Source organism: Tasmannia lanceolata, unplaced genomic scaffold (assembly GCF_043159265.1).
Source record: "Tasmannia lanceolata isolate RefF3 unplaced genomic scaffold, GAP_Taslan_0.1 ptg000005l, whole genome shotgun sequence".
In the NCBI taxonomy this organism is placed as follows: Eukaryota; Viridiplantae; Streptophyta; class Magnoliopsida; order Canellales; family Winteraceae; genus Tasmannia; species Tasmannia lanceolata.
Genome location: NW_027518682.1, coordinates 1,016,922 through 1,037,519, shown reverse-complemented (window position 1 = coordinate 1,037,519; position 20,598 = coordinate 1,016,922). Strand labels below are relative to the sequence as shown.

The 20,598-nt window shown below is 39.3% G+C and overlaps 1 protein-coding gene, 1 non-coding gene and 1 pseudogene across 3 annotated transcripts; 1 reads left to right on the top strand and 2 right to left on the bottom strand.

Annotated features, from left to right (window-relative positions):
- Positions 1-3,338: 3,338 nt before the first annotated feature.
- Positions 3,339-12,019, bottom strand: LOC143876998 (Calcium-binding EF hand family protein). 2 transcript variants are annotated; one of them, XM_077378696.1, is made up of 4 exons: positions 11,848-12,019; positions 6,568-6,726; positions 6,390-6,462; positions 3,339-3,843 (listed from the first exon to the last, which is right to left on the bottom strand). In XM_077378696.1, exons 2-4 carry the CDS (start codon positions 6,708-6,710, stop codon positions 3,574-3,576), a joined length of 486 nt encoding a protein of 161 aa, XP_077234811.1. In that variant the 5' UTR covers positions 6,711-6,726; positions 11,848-12,019; the 3' UTR covers positions 3,339-3,573. The 2 variants fall into 2 exon arrangements, with proteins under 2 accessions (XP_077234811.1, XP_077234810.1); XM_077378695.1 differs by having other exon boundaries at positions 6,568-6,694; positions 11,848-12,001.
- Positions 12,020-17,060: 5,041 nt separating this feature from the next.
- Positions 17,061-17,134, bottom strand: TRNAV-CAC (transfer RNA valine (anticodon CAC)). Its single transcript has one exon. It is a non-coding gene; the product is annotated as a tRNA-Val (tRNA).
- A 95-nt stretch (positions 17,135-17,229) lies between these two features.
- LOC143876446 (protein transport protein SEC13 homolog A pseudogene) lies at positions 17,230-18,479 on the top strand (annotated as a pseudogene).
- Positions 18,480-20,598: the final 2,119 nt, after the last annotated feature.

Sequence of the window (20,598 nt, the reverse complement as noted above, 5' to 3'; positions counted from 1 at the left end):
TTTTTTTTTGCGGTTTTTTGTTACCTTCTTCTTCCCCATGACAACAATAACAAATGTCTAACAAAACCATAACAAATCCCTGACAAATAAACAAGATGATGGCAATACACCATAGCATTGTAAGAAACATGTTAAACCTATGCAAATGTATCACAATGGACCTACTTGAGAAGCTTTGGTTTGATAGCTAAAGAAAAATAAAGAGATCAAATAAAATCTAGATTTTGTGAGAGTGGAGTTTCACCTCTCTGCAATGGATTTTCAATGGATTTTTATAACAAATAATGGAGTTTTATTTTGGCATGGGGAAGAAGAAGGTAATAAAAAGGTAAAACTGTGTTAGGTGAAATGCATTGGGATCCGTTGCTTACTTTCTTGGAGGGAAAACCAACACAAGGGCATTTTTGTCCTAAAACACTCATTGGGATGAGTTTAACTCCTTTTTGAGAAATTAGCCAACTCCACCCCTTTTTGAGAATTTCAGATTAAAAAAACATTTTTTTGAGAATTTTTCCTAAAGATTATAATACAAGGTGACTTCGGTTTCATTATCAAAACATGGTTGTGCCCAAACCAGTAGCCTTTTTTAAATTATCACGGGTCAATTAACTAAACAAAATATCTGCATGGAGATCATTGAAACTTTTCCAAAGATTCATTGAATATTTGCCCTTTACTCATCGTTCTTTTGGGGCACTTCATACTTAAGAAAGTACTTGGAAAGCGAATATTTTTGGCGTCAATTTATTTAATTTATCAAAAATGTGGGTGGGACAGCATTTTGATCATAGATCAAGCTGTTTCACAGGAGAAAAAAAAATCTATTATAAGTATACTCCTTAAGAAAGTGATGAGATCTATCATCATAGCCTCCATTTGCTGGGTTTCTACAAATCACGTACCGGGGGTGGGGGGGGTGGTAGACCAGGCCACACATGCTTGCACGAATGGATGATTTCAAAATCCTTCAATATTTGGGCCCTGCGATAGAATTAGATAGGCCGTGGCCGAAAATTGGAGCCATAACCCATAAGATAGGATGGTCCAAACCATTCAATTTGTGGTGCTTTAATTAACACGCCGTCCATAATTTGAGCCCACAAATTGAAGGGTTGGGAAGATCCTCTGGCGCCCTTTTTCTTGGCACGGCCTACCTACTGCGGGGCCCAAAAAAATCAAAGCTTCAGATCATCGTTTCATGTGGGATCTTGTATTTTTGGTACTACGCTTGCACTGCAAGTCCCTCGGGTGTATAAGTTGGTAGATGGACTGTTCAGAATGTAACAAATATACCCTATTATGTTGCCTGTGTAAGCTTAGTAATATTCATTAGGGCCTGTTATATACGGACAAATGCTACATGCTCCATGATGGAGGAAATTTACTATGGGTATGTTTGGCAACAATAAAAAAAATCATGGAACATCAGTGGGGGAAGCTGTGATAGATGGGTGATGGTGAGAGAGGAGTTTGTGTTTTTCCTGTTTTGCTGACTCTCCCACACTACTAGCCTGATTGACATGTTAGTTTAGCTTAAGGGTTAAATTTTCCATTAATTACACAAGAAAACATCATCTGCTATGAGTGAACGTGATTTATTCAAAAAATATGTGATTTTTATGTAGCCAATACTTCAAATTGTGCAATGGAATACGATATGAAGACACGCTTGAGTCGTGGTTGTCCTTACCGAGACAATTTTCCTCAGTAGCCCTCTCGTGCAACCCGCCGGCTGAGACAAAGCTTACTTCCAAAAATTAAAACAGGACTCCTCCATTCAAATTACTCTTTTTAAGTGATTAATAGCCAAGGCTTGTTTTGTTACAACGTAAAATGGGTGTAAAACAAATCTCCATTCGCTTCTTGTACTGTTAATGAGTTTGGGGCCATGACTGTCTTGGACATGGTTGCCCTTTAGCAATAAAGTTTCACCAAAAAGATAAAAGGAAAAAAAAAATCTCTATTTCTTTCCATGTGAAGTAGAACAAATTTTGTGGCCATTTTACCTCAAAAGAAAGGGACCCTAAGGCCATGTTTGGCAGCCATGACAGACTAAGGCCACGTTTGGATACCTTATGTTTTGTGTTTGGATTTGGATTTGAGTTTTGGATACAAAATACACCAATCATCCTCATGCTCATGTTGTACCAGAAAGGGACAGATGGCTGCTGCTGCAGCAAGCTCAAGGAGCAGCAATGGTGAAGGTAATTTACCACAAATATTGATTTCCAAATAATGTCTTGGGCAACAGATTTGATAATTGAATGGGAGAGGGAGAGAAAGGGACAAACGGACGGACAGTTGTCTGGCTGCTGCAGCAGCAAGGTCAAGGAGCAGCGATGGTGAAGGTAATTTGCCACAAATATTGATTTCCAAATAATCTCTTGGGCAACAGATTTGATAATTGAATTGTTTCCACTGTTGTAGCTGATTTGGAAATCTAAGGATCTGATCCAGTTCCAAATCACAACTTCAAATGTGAGAAATCCAAATCTAAATCTTGTAGGTATCCAAACCTGGCCTAAGAGAATTTAGAGGACATGAGTGAAGAGAGACAGAAGCGGTTGAAAGTAGGGAAAAGAGAAGGGAAATGATGTCCTCCCCTCCCCCTTTAACGGCTGTGAGAATTGTCCACTACTTGAGGATAAATTGACCCCTTTTAACATTTTTCTTTGCCTTTAAAACTTATCGAAATAACGTGTGGTGGGAGGGAGGGAGGGAGGGAGGGGGAAGGAATTTATCCGTCACAGAGGGGGAAATATCATTCCCCAGAGAAAAACTCTATTCAAAATAGAGTTTTATTTTTCCTTATTTTTCTGCCATTATCACAATGCATCATCTCATCTCTCATGCCCTGTCAACTCTCTCTCTCTCTCTCTCTCTCTCTCTCTCTCTCTCTCTCTCTCTCTCCCATACCCCCCTTCTCTCAAAACACTTGGTAATATAATATTCTATAAAAAAAAAATATTCACGGCTGCCTAACATCGCCTAAGGCTAAGGGAATTTATATTTAGAAGGTTTTATTTAACGTGGGGGCTTGCTACGGCACAGCTCACATTAAATTTGTCGCCCATAGGATAATAAATTTAAATTCCCACCCCTGCACCCTTCTTTAAACTAAGTTTATTTATCCCTTTCCCCCTAGTAGGTGAAGTTTAGGTGAAGGCCGGTTTGAATATTATCAGTGTGAGTTTGGTGGTCGGATCACGGATGGCATTTAGCAGTTGTTTAGCTCAAAATTTCGCCCAGAATATTCTTCCTGGCAAAAAGAATAAAACCAATGCAATTTCTGCCCAAACAACGACCAAAACCATCACAACAAACCTCTTACCTGAAAATACAGAAAGCCATTGCAATATCGTTTTATATCAGAGAATATTTACAGATTTATTTGATATTCTTACAAATCACAATCAAATATTTGCACCAAAGGTTTTGTTTGAGTTTGGAAGCAAATAATAACAGCAGAGTTTTCCTATCAATATGAACACATTTATTACAACTGTAACTTCTTCAAACTGAAGAAAATTACAGCGTTTCCTTACCTAAAATCCAACGACAAATAATCAGCACCTATTCAAGCTCCTCGCCAGAATTTTGGAGTAACATGACTCCAAGAGCAACGAGGGAGGCAAAAATCGAATTGGGGATCCTCTGTACCACCTTCCCCACACCTGGCACCCCTTCTGTGGCCCTCTTTGTAAGTACTGCCACTGCCGGCGCTACAATCATAGCGATTATCAAGTTCCGACTGACCACACACAATGTATCACCAGTCAATTTCTGAATAAACTCGGCAAACTCCTCCCGGTTGAGTTGCCCATTAAGGTCAGAGTCATATGTCTGCACATACAAATAGTCAGGGAACATTTCTCCATTTTGTTAAATCAGTATAAATTCCAGTAACATCAAGTAATGAAGAAAACATTGCCCACACTCCCTTGTTTCAATAATGAAACCACTCTTTAATTTACACTTTTCTAATCAGCTTTTAAAATCTGTTATTCCCAAAAATGACCTCTAAGAGCCAATCAGAAAAGTGCCTGATGAAGTATTGAGTGTCATTATCAAAACAAGGAGTGCAGATATCATTGCCAATTATATATTGGGAACATTAACAGATATGTCCAGCCTTACTGAGTAATGCCAAATCGATGCATGTCTTATAGACCTGCTGATTATGGCAGTTGAAATACCATCAAATCTGAAAACTCACAGTCCAAGGATGAAAACTCCATTTCAATCTAGTTTCAGTTTCTCCGGATAAAAAGCCTTAGGTATCTGAAAAATGCATATTATTCTTATGAAGTTAATATTAAGAATGTCAGGCACAAAAGCATGCTTGAGGAAACTCAAGCCCAACTACACACTATTATATGTGAAAATGTTCTTTCTCTTTAGTATCTCATGCTAGTCTTCGAATGAATGGACTAATCAATTTTTAATGCAGTATCCCTTACCACCATGCAGTTGATCAATGTGACCACCTTCCAATTTCTGATAACCTCTGCCCCACATTCCTTTGAAAAAGGCCTAACTTTAAAGCACTCAAGGTTGTGGTTATCCATGCTTTGTGTATTTACCAATGTGACCACCTTCCAATTTCTGATAACCTCTGCCCCACTGAAAAAGGCCTAACTTTAAAGCACTCAAGGTTGTGGTTATCCATGCTTTGTTTATTTACCACTGTTAACTTGCTGTTAAAATTAGTCCCGAGTTGATATGCATATTGGCTTCTGCCTATGTTACAGGGGGTATAAACGTCTTATCATCTTCACAAAATTATACAGGGAAGACTTTTTATGTTTTCAAAGATTGCCCTTTTTGGTGTTAAAAGAGAAGAAGAAGAGATTGCCATTCTCCTGTGTAAGTGATGCACTTTCTAAGACACAATTGATCGACTCTTCCATACTCTAGTCCAGTTAAAGACAATGCTTCAATCAAGATAAAAAAAACAGAGAGAGACCATGTTACACAGAAAGCAATATCACCAACTGGAACAATCATTGCGGTGGGAATCTACGGTTCAACTACCCCTCCTCAGTCTGGAAGATCATCCACTTGCAAGCCATTCCATTTTCCAGTCGGTCTTCAATGATAAATTTCTCAAATTTTATTCCTTTCCCAGAAAACCCCAAAAAGGATGTCTCGTTTCCCTGTTATCAAAAAACTTTCTCCAAAAATCTAGCTAATTTTCTAAAGGTTCAACTCAACAATTTTGATTAATTCGGGGCACCATTAAAAAACAAATTTGATTAATTTAATAGCACAATAGGGATTATAAATCATTCAAAGATACACTGCGCCATAAAAAAATAGTCAGATGTAGGCTCCTGCTCTAGTACAACACCCCCCCCCCCCCCCCCAACACACACACACACACACACACATCATATATATTTATCAAAGATCAGTCCAAACAAAGGACGGATCAAATTTGCGAGGTTTACCATTCAAATCTAATAATTTCATCAGAATCGATGCAGATATATTTCCTTAAGTTGGACATTGTTTGTTTGCATTCATTTCTATTCTACAAAACCTTCTCTATTCATGCCTTAAACTTGCGAACAAGATTATTGCAAGTTTATTACATGAAGAAACAAAGTGAAAAAGAATTAGTAATTACTTTCTCGAATCATGTGGCCGATCGTCTTGCGAGGATTGGGGTTTCTAAGGATGTGTTAGCTCTTTATGATTCTCTCCCCACTTAATTCTGTATCTTTGCTTATGTGTTAGCTCTTTATGATTCTCTCCCCCCTTAATTCTGTATCTTTGCTTATGTGTCTACTTCTTTGGTTTGATCCTATGTATATTGACCATCTCGGTCGTCTATCAATAAATTGGCTATCATTTAAAAAAAATAAAAAAGTAATTACTTTCTAGAAAAGGCAAATAACTTCCCACGAGCTATTATTTCCTTTATGCTTGACCTTCTTATGGTAGAAAGGCTATAGTTGAATAACTTATGCCACAAATGCTGCTGGGCCAAGTGACAAAAAAAAAACAAGACCATGTTGCGCCGCAACTGAGGGCTTGCTTAACAAGGAGACTGCCAAGAACAGGGTGCCATATGGATATTTCGATTCTTGAATGTGAAAGGGTGATGAAGATGGATAAATGAAAATGGGTTTTTGTGTTGGTGATAATGTTTTCAGCTGATAACTCAATGGAGAAGCGTATTCTAATCCATTTCTGAATCTAGACACCTCAAGAATGATATAATCATTTCCGGCAATCAAATGACTCACCCTTTTGTTTAAATCATGCATTTTAATATCATTTATGTGTTGACTGATGATAACTGTCTTACAAGCACTCAATTGCACTTCATGAAAGGTCATTTTAAACATTAGAAACATGGTGACCAGGATCTAAATAATGCATACCTCCATCATCGCCTTTACACTTATTTTAGAGGGGGGATCAATGTGTGGCCCAGGCAAATGCTTGTTGATATCACTGCAGCAAAGATAGCATTGGTTCTTGGTAACAATCACTCAAATGATGGTAGAAAGAAATCCAAATGTCAATATTTTTTTTATTGAAGAGAAAGCAAAATATTACTTGTAGACAAACAGGACCGCAATATATAGATCTTCAAACACCAAATGATCCTTCCCAGAGTCATCTTTAAGATGATCGAAAACCCTATCTGTTATTTTTCTTAGTTGCTTTTCCCGCCATTGCTTACCTGCCGAAATAAACATTCAATTCTAGGAGAATCTAAAATGGCACAAAAAAGTCACATCAGTTCGAATAAAAAACACCTTAAACCTAAAGAGTTGAGCGTGGAAAATAAAATCGAAAAAGAAACACCCCCATCAAAGTATCAAGAAACTCACGAACACATAAATTGGACTATAAAGTAATAAAGCCACAAATCGCTTCCAAGAGTCTGTGCATTTGGATGGACGGCCTTCCACGACAAAATTCTCACTGTAAACCATTTGAGAAGCCACATAATCATTATAGTGGATCATTGCGTGTTTGGAGGCGGGGGAGTCCGTAGATCATTTACTCATAAATTGCAGAACGGTCTGAGAGATTTGGTGTCATATATTATCAAGAGTTGGAATCTCATGAGTTTTCCCATCGAATGTAGCAGAACTCATTTAGAGTTGCTATCTCGATCCATGGCTGGAGAAGGGGAGAAAACTATGGAGAGTGGTAATTTTGGCCACTATTTTAGTGATTTGGAAAGAAAGAAATGCAAGAATTTTCATAGGCAAAAGTTCAAATCCATGCCACATGTACATAAAGGTGATAGCATTAACTATATCGTGGGTGAAAACCCTACCTTCTTTCAGGTTCATCTCATACACAAACATTTGGAGAAGTTGGAGAGAGATTAACCCTGCTAGGGAAGTAGAGACTGTCTCTCCTAGATGGATACCCCCTGATTCTTGAAAACTAAAGCTCAACTTCGATGGATCAAGCTTGGGAAACCCAAGACTGGATGGGGAAGGAGGCTTACATAGGGACGAGAGAGGATCAACCGGGTGGGCTTTTTCAGGCCCAATAGGAATCACGGATTCCAATGAAGCAGAAGTCAGAGCAGTAATTCAGGGATTCAGACTAGTGGAGAGTGAAGATCTGAGATCTATCTAAGCTAATTGTGGAGAGTGACTTTAAATGTCATAAGATGGTTGGAGGGTAGCCATCCATACCTATGGAGATTTGCGCAATTCGTCGAAGAAATAATGGACATAGCAAGGGATTACGATATTTCCCATCGACATGTAAGGAGATCGAAAAATACAAGGCAGATAGGCTATCTAGAGCAGGAGGTCTAAGGGAGAGCAGGGCCTTGTTTGATCAACCTACACAAGAAGAGAGAGGGGATAGAGAAAGATTCACATATCCAAGCTCAAAGGCTTTTGTTCAACAGAAAAAGGCTGCCTTATCCTCACTACAATTAAATATGAAAATGGTTACAGTGCCCTTTAATATCTCCTAGCCCCATGTGCAAGTAAATAAAGAAACCAAGGTAAAGAAGCAAAAAATAAAATAAAATAATATAAGGGGAAATGTGTCTCCTTAATAGCTTGCCCCACCATTAAGAGGCTTGATGAGGTCATCACTTGTCTACACATTCTTTGATTGCACCATTCTCCCACAATTGGAGAAGCTCAACTCCTACGAGTTTGAATAGAAGAATTGAGGGAATACCTTGCATCGAATTAGATATCTGGGTAGACGACTCATTTCAATTTTCATGAGTTTTCTTTGATTGCATCATTTTCCCACAATTGGAGAAACTCGACTCTAGAGATTAGAGTTTGAAGAGATCTATTGAGGAAATCCCTCCCATCAAATTAAATATCTGGAATAGAAACTCATGCCAATTTTTCTCTACCTATGAGCTTAAGTATTATACTATCTATTTTTCTCCGTGTGCACCCCTAACTTGAATAAAATTCATATTGCCTTTAAGAATAACTTGCTTGAAAACTACATCCCTCTGCCATTAAAAAAAAAAAACGATATCCCTCTTTAGCATTTGCCATGAATCATATATGATGTTGGTTTCAGTTCAATGCCCAACAACCACACACCCCTTTGGTGTTTTTGTCAAACAAGTTAATTGCAATACTTCGCTAGTTTTATGACAACCTCCAATGGTGTTCCACCTTTTCGCACGACCTCTAAAACCAGATAAAAACCTAAGCTCCTGTCATAATCATCATAAACATCAGATCCAGGAATTTTTTTTATATTGATTTCTCTTGAACTCCAGAATCATCATCGTCATCACAAGTATCAGAATTCGTTAACTGCAAACTCTTTAAGTGCATCATCCTCTTGAGAGATTGAAAAACAAGCTTGGAACTCTGCAGATTTCATAAAATTGGATCCTTCAACATTTTTTTTTAAAATAACATTGGCTGATTCCAGTCTCGGCTTTTCACCTTTCCTCCTACTTCTTGGACTGACTCAATCATCTCTGCATACACATCACCAACTTTCCCCCTACTCTTGGAATGACTCTATTATCTATGCCTACACAATACACATCACCACCTTTTCCCCTTACTTATTGAACTGACTCAATTATCACTGCATCCACAGCATGAGTGTGACAAGCAACTCTGACTCATACCGTAACCATCATAAATTGCAATCCATGCACATCTCTTGGTGAATTGAACTCGCGTAAAAACATGCTTTTATACCAAATGATGCAGAAAAAGAATGATCAGCGTGACCAAACTATTGAAGAGATAGAAGAGAGTTAGAAAGAGGTTCTGAGATCCCAGCTCGAAGGCTCCCTCAAGCTTAATAGTCTTTTTCAATTAAAAAGAAAAGAAACAAAAAGGGTCCTCTTCTACATGTAATGGTTTCTCCTTTATGTTCTCACTACAACTAAGTATTAATATGACTAAATACCATTTATTATCCCCTACAAGTAAATTAAAAAAGTAAAAAGAGACAAACGAGTTAATAAAAGGGAAAATACATCTTAATAGCGCGCATTCATTAAGTGTTTTTTTTTTTTGGTTGGTAAGCTGGGATCAAACCTGGGACCTCAAGGTTGAGAAATGAAGCCTCAACCATTGACCTACAGGCCCAACCCCTCATTAAGAGGTTTGATGAAATATCACTTTGCCAAGCCCTCCATGAGATCATTAAGGGGGTTTTCTGCCTGCTAGATAAATGCATGTGAAAATTTTATTCAACCCTGACAAGATACAAGTCCAACTACGTAGATGATCCCTGTTAGGATCAATCCTAATTATCAATATTACTTGTGTAATCGAGACCACTGATCTCGTGGACCGTGGACCATCACGAGGCAACCTGCATGTTCCTCATCCCATGCCGAACAGATACTCAATCCATAAGATTAAGGCTCGTAAATATCAACATGTTACCATCACTTGGTAGAACCTTGAACAAGGCCTAACAAATCAAGGGGCTATGATCATCCGATCAGGGCAAGGGCAACAGAAATGGGCCAGACTTGTGTTCACTAGTTGGATCAACAGGCTGGATAGCATCCGCGCGTAGGTGGGACCCAAAAAGTAATCATAAGGAGAGAACTTAACAATGAACGTGGAAAGAACCTAAAGATGACTGTGGAAAGAACCCAATGAAGATTTTCTTTTTAGCATTTTCCAAAAGATAAAATGCCCAATGATCGTGGAAAAAACCTAAAGATGACTGTGGAAAGAACCCAATGAAGATCTTCTTTTTAGCATTTTCCAAAAGATAAATGCTAATAGGATGGTTGTCCTCCAATTAAGAAAGTCGGTACACTGCTGCAATCTAATTTGTGCAGTGATTGTATTCATTTGATGTAGGCCACCATGTACGGGTCACAGTCTAAATCGCGTTGAAATGATGTTGCGTGATTGTTGGGGAATCTTTTCAATTCCACGCATTAATCAAGGTTGATAGTGTTGGTTGTGAGATCTCATCACCTTAGACATCAGAGATATCTTATCTTAGGATGAGTTGTTAGGAGTCAGTCCATATCAAAATAAGCTAAAGGTAGTAGAGGCCTGATCTTGATTAGTTGAAGTTAGATGTAGTTGTTGAATGACAGCTTGAGAGTTGTGAAAGTTAGGAGGTAGGGGTGAGGAATAAAAGGGCAGGAGATCATGTAATCAGCAGTTTTTTTATGAAATCAACAAAGTTATTCTAAGAGGTTTCCCCCAGACGTGGGATTTGTCCAATTATTTTGTGTTCTTCTTACTTAAATGTATCAAAGGTAAAAACAATCAAACGGCTTGCACACATAGTGGCCTGAGTGGGAAGCGAGTGCGAGAAGAGATGCAGGAAGGGAAAGCAGGAAGGAAGGGATTTAGAAAAGAGAATGCGGGAAACGAAAAGCTCCAAAAAAAAAAAGTGAATAGAAAATCCGTGGGAATCGTCACTGAAAGTCAAGATAAAGCATGTAATAAACCCAATGGAAGCAAACAAGAAATACATAAAAATAGTAGGATTGTAGTAGGTTAGGTGGGGAAGGGTTAAAATAGGGAAGGATTATGAGTAGAAAAAGAAGACCTCGCGACCAGTTAGAATTACAAGTTTTAGGAATTTACAGTTTCACATGTTTTATTCATGCATATTTAATGTTGAGATCTTAAAAAAGATCCACACAATTTTCATTTGAAACTTGAGATGAGTTTTCAAGTTTTAAATGCACTCTTTCTTTAAAGCCGCTCCTTTAGCAATAGCAAAAGTAGAATATACTCGTTTAGGAAGAAAAATAACCTAAATAGGAAGCGTACTCTTAATTAAGAGGAAAAGCATAGGAAGCGACTAACCCTAAAATTGGGAAGCTAAGTTCACCATCCAACTAAGAAGTTTTTTGTAACTATGTTTCATTACAAAATCACATCAAAGGTCTACAATCAAGACCTTACACAAAAAAAATGAATCTCTGCTAGAGGGATGATAAGGAGCAGGGTTAGGTGTTTGAAGCCGAAGGGTGGAAGAAAAAGAATCCAAAAACCTTGGGGAAAAATCCAAATCTCCACCCGATCCAAAAATCGCAAGTAATATTCAACTGAATCCAAAGCACAAAAGTCGAAGAAATCAAACCCCAAAACAGATCTCCTAAACAATGGATAGATGAAAACCCTACATTTCATGGAATTCGAAAAAAGATAAACATCCAGAGCATAAAATATTTTACACATCAGAGCAAGATTTTGCAGAAAAACAAAAATCACGTCTCGCCAAAATCCTAAAACAATATCCCAAAACCATAAAAAGAGAACCACAAAAAATAACGGAAGACGTTTAAATATTCGGAACTACTCGTAGAAATTGAAAGAAATGAATTACAGAGAACCAAGCGGCAAGAAAGAAAATCAGAAAAACAAGAAAAATAAATACCTTGGAATTTTCCTTGAATGCTTGCGAAAACCTGCCCCATGAGAGAGAGAGAGAGAGAGAGAGAGAGTTGAATGCCTAGGCGTGTTAACTGTGAAGTGAAGAAGGTGAAGAAAACCTTCAAAATAGGAGAAAGCGAACCGGAGAATCTGCTAACAAGATACTCCGTATCAGTACACGTGGCACCATCGAATTGGGAGCGGCGTTTAACGAAGACGAGAGGGCGAGTTTATTATGGAAAAATTACGGATGGGGACAACATTAGGCGGAATTATCACCAGACCCATGCTGTTCAGAAATTACCAACAAGGGACATAAGAAGTCTTGTCGGTAAAAGCTGGACGAAAATGCCCTTTTGGCATTTACAACACGTTTTCATCTTCATTTTTCCTTCTTCCCTCTTCATTTACTCTTTCATTTCACTCTCTTCATTTACTCTTTCATTTTCACTTTTTGAATTTTTTATCATACTAGTTATCTTCCTCCTTGTTCATCCACCATTGTTGCTTGCAAGTCTTGAAAACTTGAATGTTGAGTTCTTACCATATCTCTTCATATCTAGGTTTTCTTTTTCTTTTCTTTTTTTAGAGTTTTGCATTATTTTTCATTCCTCTATTTCTTATTTATCTTGTTTAGGGTTTAAGCGGTTTATATTTTAGGGTGTGTTCTAGAGATAATGCATGGATGGCTTCACTCACTTTTTGGACAATAAGTGGTTGTATAAGAAAATTTTGATGTAATACATGAATGGATGGCTACACATTTTTTTTATATACTTAAATTTTTTGTAATACACAAATTGGGATGTAATACATGAAACACATTTAATGAAGACAACATCATTTCTTTTGTTATTTCTATCATGAGCATAATTGTAACGCCATTAGAAGAGTCGCTATGGGCAGAGGGTTTTGTAGTAGAGGGGGTTTATCAATTCTCTGTAAGAGGGTTAGCAACTCTCAAAAGTAGGGTTACCAATTTTCGAATGGGCTTATCAAGTGCCTGAAAATTGGCCAAGGGTACTGGAGTTTTGGAAGGGGGTTTTCAAGTCTCTCGGATTGGGGTTATGTAGTAAAAAAATGGGGTTACCAATTTCCGAACGGGCTTATCAAGTCCCTGAAAATTGGCCGAGGACATTGGAGTTTTGGAAGGAGGTTTTCAAGTCTCTGGGATTGGGGTTATCTAGTATCAAAATGGGGTTACCAATTTCCAAATGGGCTTATCAAGTCCCTGAAAATTGGCCAAAGATACTGGAGTTTTGGAAGGGGTTTTCAAGTCTTTGGGATTAGGGTTATCTAGTATCAAAATGGGGTTACCAATTTACGAATGGGCTTATCATGTCCCTTAGAATTGGCCGAGGGAACTGGAGTTTTAGAAGGGGGTTTTCAAGTCTCTAGGATTAGGGTTATCCAGTATCAAAATGGGGTTACCAATTTTCGAATGGGCTTATCAAGTCCCTTATAAACACGTTTTTACATCCTGTTTTTTCACTCGTTCATTTTCACCATTTGTTTCTTTCTACCCTACGATTCATCTTCCTCATCTGTCATTGAAAGGGAGAAGGGGAAATGCAAAACCCTAAAACAAATGAAAAACGAAACCTAGATACAAAAAGATAGGTGGGAATGAAATCACTTGTATAGTTTTCGAGCTTCCTACCTCCAATGGTGGCTAGACGATGAAGAAGATGATTGGTAGGGTAAAATAAAACAAAGTTGAAAATGGAAAGGTTAAAAAAAAAAGGAAAAGAAGAGACAAGAGGGAAAAGTGAAAATACAAAACATGTTGCTTAAGGAAATAGCATTTTCGCCCAGCTTTTACTGACGAGATCTCTTTTGTCCCTCGTATTTCAGAAAAGCATGAGTCCTATTGATAATTCGGCCTAATTTTTGTCCCCCATTGGTAATTGTTCCATATATTATTTGAGAGGATAACAATCCTGCAAACAAGTAGACAGTCGCCATTTGTCTCGTGCTTGCTTAGAATTGGACACCTGTCACACTGATTTGAACAAAATTAATCATGTGGCTCACCGCTTTGTGTGGAACTTGAAAGGCTGTCACGAAGCTCCCTAAAACGGGCGTGTCTTCCTAGCTGCTTTTCGATGCTCAACAGAGGGTGGCTGTTGGGCTTTTCAGTGACAAACACTTTATCGGGCCGCTGGTGCCTCGTTTACATAACAGGATCCGTTTAAGTCGGGCCAAACTACAGGGATTTTTTTTTCATCATAAATCGGTGTCTCCGAGTAGAGTTGCTAAAAATCAGTAAATATAATCCCGGAAAGTAGCGGTGATGAGAAGTTGCTGGAAATCAGATAAAAGTCGATTTTAAGTAGACTTATATGTTTCCTGACATTGGTTTACTGGATTTTGTTTCCTGAATTTTAGCAACTTCACCCTCATCTCAACTTAGAGACACCTATTTATAATGGGAAAAAAAATAATGGTAGCCAAACATGCCCAAGTGTAGAGAGAGATATAGAGAGCGAGAGAGAGGGGGGTGAGGGGCGTGGGGGTGTGGGGGACCGGTAAGGACATAGTGCGGTATGGCTGAAAAGTAAGGGGTAAAACTCTCATTTGAATAGTGTTCTCGGAAATGATATATTTGCCCTTTTAAAACCTGGGACAACCTCTGCTAGTCTAATGCTCTGTTTGGATGCCGGGTTTTTTTTTTTTCCTGGGATTTATGTGGGTAAAAGTAGGAGACAAAAGAGGGGACAAACATTAATTAGAGAAAGATATTATGATGAGTGGAGAGAGAGGGTAGAGAGAGAAAGAGAGAACACCATTTTCAAGAGAAGATTTTGCTGATGTCAGCAAGAAAAAGCTGATGTGACCACTAAAACTTTACCCACATAAATCCTGGGAACAAAAAAAACCTAGCATCCAAACAGAGCATAAAAGAGAAGTTGTAACTCGTAAATATGTTAGAAGGGTTGTCCCGAGTTAAAAAAAAAAAAAGGGGTGAATTGTTAAACTGATATTCCATGGAAAAAACTTTCGCATCTGCCACATATGGCCTAAATTTTAGCCTAATAAAAGAATGTTAATCAAGACATCACCATTAATGGCAAGGATAGTCTAAGAAGTGAACGGCTTTTAAGACATCACCATCAATGGAAATGATCAATTCTATGGGACATGTATGCAATCAAGACCATCGATCTTGTCACTATCATCAGGCAACCCACATGGTCTTGGTCCAATGCCATCCCTACATAAGATATAAACTATTAGCATATTTTTATATTGGGAAATGATATCTGGGCCGGGTGTTTCGATAAACATGCGCTCCACTTGTTTGTCGTCTAGTATTTAAAGGGTTTAAGAGAGCTTCTTTAGAACCTTAATATCCTCTTACATTCCTTTAAATACTACACGACAAACAAGTGAAGCGCATGTTTATCAAAACAATTGGGGCATATATCATTTCCCTTTTAGATTATGTGTCATAATCTAAAACAAACAGGCCCTAAAATGAAAAGGGCCTAAGAGAGCACAAATCCAGTCAAATCTTTGGTGATTTTTAGTTTCGTATTTGTTTTCTCAATGGAACTCTGTTTTGAAAGTGGTTTAGAGTAATGCCTTGTAAACCAACGGGATAGCAACGTGAAGAGATCATTCAATCCCAAAAACTTGGGTCTCATTTCCTTCCTAAGACGATTGGTCGAAGATTGAAGCCCTTTATAACAAAAGATCAAAAAAACTGCTCATTTGTTTTGGATTTTGAGTAGGGCTGCCAACAGGGCGGGTTGGGGCCGGATGTTGGGGTCCCCTACCCCCTTCCCCTCTGCGGGGAATTTTCCCCCTCCCCTTCCCCTCCCCACTGTGGGGATCGTGGGGAATTCCCCTCCCATCCCCACGGGGAATATCTAATCCCCATCCCCTCCCCTTCCCCGCCCTGCATCTTTCGGGGACAATCACTTTAATTTGTTAAAATGTTAGGTTTAAAACTAAAGATCTGCTAGGGACAATCACTTCAGACATGTTGCGGCTTGACTGTTGCATGTGAGAGTAGCCACACAACCCACGCAGGCTAAGATTTTGTCTTATTCATTTTATTAACCTGGGGACAAAGGAAGTTGCTCTCAGATTCATTTAATTGATCGATAGTCCCTAGCAGATCCCTAATTACCAATCCCACTAAACAAAAAATACTGTACGTGCCACACCATAGGACGATCCAAACCGTCCATTTGATGGGCACACCGTACTACCATAGGCATAGGATGATCCAGACCTTCCACTTGATGGGCACATTTTAGGATGATCCAAACTGTCCATTTGATGGGCCACAACATAAATAGGTTGTGGCCCAAAAATCATTTCCATAGGATAATCCCAACCCTCTGATCTATAGAGGAATTGCATATTATGGTACCTCTTATAGATCGGAGGGTTGCAATCATCCTATGAAAATGATTTTTGGGCTACAATCTATTTACATTGTGGCCAAACAAATGGACGGTTTGGATATCCCTGGTGTGGCTTGTAAAGCACTTTTAAATTGTAGCCTATCAAATGGACGGTTTGGATCATCCTAAGGCATAGCCCATACATAACTGTTTGAAAAATAATGGACTACACGAGCGCACACCATATAAAAATCTCTTCACTCATCAGAGAGATATTGCCTTTATTTGGGGGAGGGAGATTTTCAAAGGATTTAATGTTGCCTTACAGTGATGGTTCGATGGAGATATTTAAGGGATTTCTAAGAGTAATATACTAATATAATGAGGGACAATGCCCAATGGATTATGGGTAAAAGAAAATATAAAAAGCTATTTCAGGGACAAAACTGTACTAATGGAAATTATGAAAATTTTGGGGGAATCTTGTAGATATGTTTTGATCCAAGGGGTTTCTAGTAGTTTTTCAAAAAAAAAAACACTTAAAAAAATACAAGAAAAAAATGGCATTAATGAGGTGGGGCAGGGCGGGGCCAACTCCATCCCCTTCCCTGCACCGGGGGATTTTTTAAATCCTCTTCCCCTTCCCCGCTCAAATCGGGGAATTCTCTCCCCAGGCGGCGGATCCCCGCTTTCCCTGGTGAAATTGCTAGCCCTAATTTTGAGTACCATTATTGATGGGTTTGTGAGCTTCTTTTCTCCTTCCTTTTGGCCATCTAAGTTTGAAATAGTTTCGATTATAAAACAAGTGGGGCCCACGTTCACTTTCGCAAAGAGAAAAAATCGAAAATAAAATTATAAATTGTGTCTGAGCCCGGGTTCGAACCGGGGACCTCTAGTGTGTGAGACTAGCGTGATAACCAACTACACCACCCAGACTTTGTTGGAACTTGAAACTTTTAATATTAATTGACACATTAATAAGATCACTAGAAACCAAACTAGTTTCCCAAGTGATATGATTCATTGTCGATCATTAGGCTTAATCAGCCTCTAAAAAGAAAGAGGAACTGTGTTTTAGCCCCAGATTAAATTGACAAAGGGAAGGGAGAGAGAAGAAAGATATAGCACTGAAAAGAGAGAAAAAGCCCTAATCAGCGTCTCCAATTTCAGAGAAAAAAATGCCTTCTCAGAAGATCGAAACGGGCCACCAAGAGACAGTGCACGACGTGGCCATGGACTACTATGGGAAGCGTCTCGCCACGGCCTCCTCCGATGCCACAATCAAGATCATCGGCGTCACATCCTCCTCCCAACAGCACCTCGCCACCCTCACCGGCCATCTCGGCCCGGTCTGGCAAGTCGCCTGAGCCCACCCTAAATTCAGATCTATCATCGCTTCCTGCTCTTACGATGGCCGCGTGAAGGAAGGCCAAAACCCTAACGAGTGGATCCAAGCCCACGTTTTCTCGGACCACAAATCCTCCATCAATTCCATCTCCTGGGTCCCATACGAGATCGGACTCTGCCTTGCCGCCACCTCCTCTGACGGTAACATCTCCATCTTCACCGCCCGGCCCGATGGATCCTGGGACACTACCCGGATCGATCAGGCCCATCCCGTTGGGGTCACGTCCGTCTCATGGGCCCCATCTACTGCTCCCGGATCCCTTGTCGGATCTGGATCCGATCCTCCAGTCCAGAAGCTTGCCTCAGGAGGATGTGACAACACTGTCAAGATCTGGAAGCTTTATAACGGGAGCTGGAAATTGGATTGCTTTCCGGCGCTCCTGATGCGTGGGCCCCGAATCTAGGGCTTCCGAAATCAACGATCGCGAGTGCGTCCCAGGATGGGACTGTGGTTATATGGACAGTGGGCAAGGAAGGAGATCAATGGGAAGGGAAGGTTTTGAAGGATTTCCAGACGCCGGCGTGGAGGGTTTCGTGGTCGCTCACTGGGAATTTGCTGGCTGTAGCTGATGGGAAGAATAACGTGACATTGTGGAAAGCGGCGGTTGATGGAGAGTGGCAGCAGGTCACTACAGTCGAGCCCTAGATCCAGGTTTTTGGGTTCTTCTTTTGCTACTCACTCCACCATTATTCCCTCATGTTCAGTGGTCGTTGCAATTTAGTTTGCTTACTAGTCTTTTTTTTTTGTTCTGTTTGTGATTTGAATAGCTTTCTATGGGACTATAAATTGGTTTGCAACTATTAGTTTCCCGGTACTGTTAATTGGTTTGCAAGTAATTAATCTCATTCAAGATCTGTTGTTTTAGCTTTATTACATCACATTTTTAGCCCTGTTTTTATGATAAATTGTCATGGCTCCTTTGTCCAAATTTATTTGACTATATGCATGCATTTTGATTGACTCTATAGAAGTGGTTATTGTAGGCTAATAGGTAAGGGGTTCTTCCCTTTTCATTCTCCTTTTCACTCTTGTATCACCAAGGGGAGATTGGAATGTGGCTAATATAATAACATGAAGTAGAAGACGAGGAAAACCAAAAGTTTGTTGGTGTTTCTAAGTTGGGATTTGTCATGCTATGAAATAAGTGGTAATATTATGCTGTGATGAAAGGATGAATTGCGACAAGTCTTTAGTTGATTAGTGGCTTTCCGATTAGAGATTAATTCATAGAAGCACTATGCGAAATCTACTGCTGTGGGCTATTGAGTTAAAGCTATTTGCTGCTGATCCTTTGAAACTGAATAAAATTGGAAGGAAGTTTGGTGGAAGAACTGTTGAGACACCTTGCAGTTTGAATAAAATTTCCAGCACTGCGTTAGAATTTAAATTTGCTCCTGAATCTGTTAGTTTTCAAGGTACATAGTGTGGAGTCATTAAAATTGGTTCGTCTTGAGTTCTTAAAAGTTGTTAAAATGAGGGGAAGTAATTGCAAGAAAGTTGGAGGCCATGAACAATCTCTCTCTCTCTCTCTCTCTCTCTCTCTCTCTCTCTCTCTCTCTCTCTCTCGCCACCCCTGTTACCAAATCTCCACTGAGGCACCATAATGGATAAGAATGCGTCACCCATCTAAGGTACCAAGACTTGGAGCAGGCACTTTTCGGTGCTCTATGTGTCACTTTTTTCATATGATAAAATGAAATTTATTAAGAATGAGAGAGGAGAAAACCAAGACCTAGAATGCCCAAGGCCCACAATAGAAAGGAATGGCATAGGAAAGCCCCTCATACCTCAAGAGGCATATGATCATATACGACTAAACTCTCCCATACGTCCCGCTACAAGCAAGTGAGTTGGCTTCCCCAGTAGCCAAAGAAGAGGTGTGCTGAATAGTGACCTAATGTTGTCAATATGACCGAGATCGTTAAATATACGACTAAACTCTCCCATACGTCCCACTACGAGCAAGTGAGTTGGCATCCCCAGTAGCCAAAGAAGAGGTGTGCTGAATAGTGACCTAATGTTGTCAATATGACCGAGATCGTTAAATATCCACCGAAAGCCCTTTTCATTTTTGACCATTGGATCACATTCATGTACACGTTCAATGAAAAAGGAATCAAGCTCAGCTTCATCAACACAAAGGATGTTGCGATAGAAGAGCAAGAGCCTCAGCTTCGTTCAACTCCATGAATTCAACCATCCGAAGAAAGCCCATCTCACCATACCATAGTGGCCCGTAAGTACACCCATTCCAATTGGTTTTGGGTTTCCAAGATTGAACCATCAAATTTCAAATTAATAAACATATGGGATGGAGGGAACCATTGGGGAGATGGGTGATTGATTGTAATCGAACCATCATGAATCACATTCCAATAATGCCCGAGAGAGGACTTAGAGTGTTTGCTTATCTCCTTATTCCCTACATGATACCGTTCGGATCGACGAACTCAATCTTTTGGGTTGTGGAGGAAGAACAAAAAGTAAAATTATTGCCAAATAATTAGAAAATCGTTTCTTCTTCTTCAAAGAACCTCCTTTTACAGATGGTTGCTATCACTTTAAATGAAGCAATCTTTGAGAAAAAAATGTCCAAGCTTCTCCACTAACTAGCTTAGGGACTCGCGTACTCATAAATAGCTTAGGAACTCACAAGCATTAAGCGTATAATTAGCTTAGAAACTCACAGACACAGTCTTCAAAAACTGTCATGACTCTCCAACCACTTGTCCAATTTACGAGTTCTTATACTTGTTGGAAAGAGCACAAAAAAATCTACAACTTCCTAGTTTACCGCTTTTCGAGATTCTTCCATTTAGTAGTCCAAAAGTTAAGTTCAAAATCTAGTTGTTGCATTATGGCGGGAATGTACCTACATCAATCTCCCCTAGTTCAACACTTTCCTTAGTTGGCCGGGTCATTTTCATGATACGAGATAAGATCAGAAATATTGAAAGTAGCTGAAACGCCGTAATCACCAAATAATTCGATC

What these genes read in the sequence shown, in the direction of transcription:
- LOC143876998 (XM_077378695.1), bottom strand. Translation starts at nt 11,887, where the DNA reads ATGGGGCAGGTTTTCGCAAGCATTCAAGGAAAATTCCAAG. An exon ending in CATTCAAGGAAAATTCCAAG is followed by an intron (nt 6,695 to 11,847) that starts GTATTTATTTTT and finishes TTATTTCGGCAG; the next exon opens with GTAAGCAATGGCGGGAAAAG. An exon ending in GCGGTCCTGTTTGTCTACAA is followed by an intron (nt 6,463 to 6,567) that starts GTAATATTTTGC and finishes TCTTTGCTGCAG; the next exon opens with TGATATCAACAAGCATTTGC.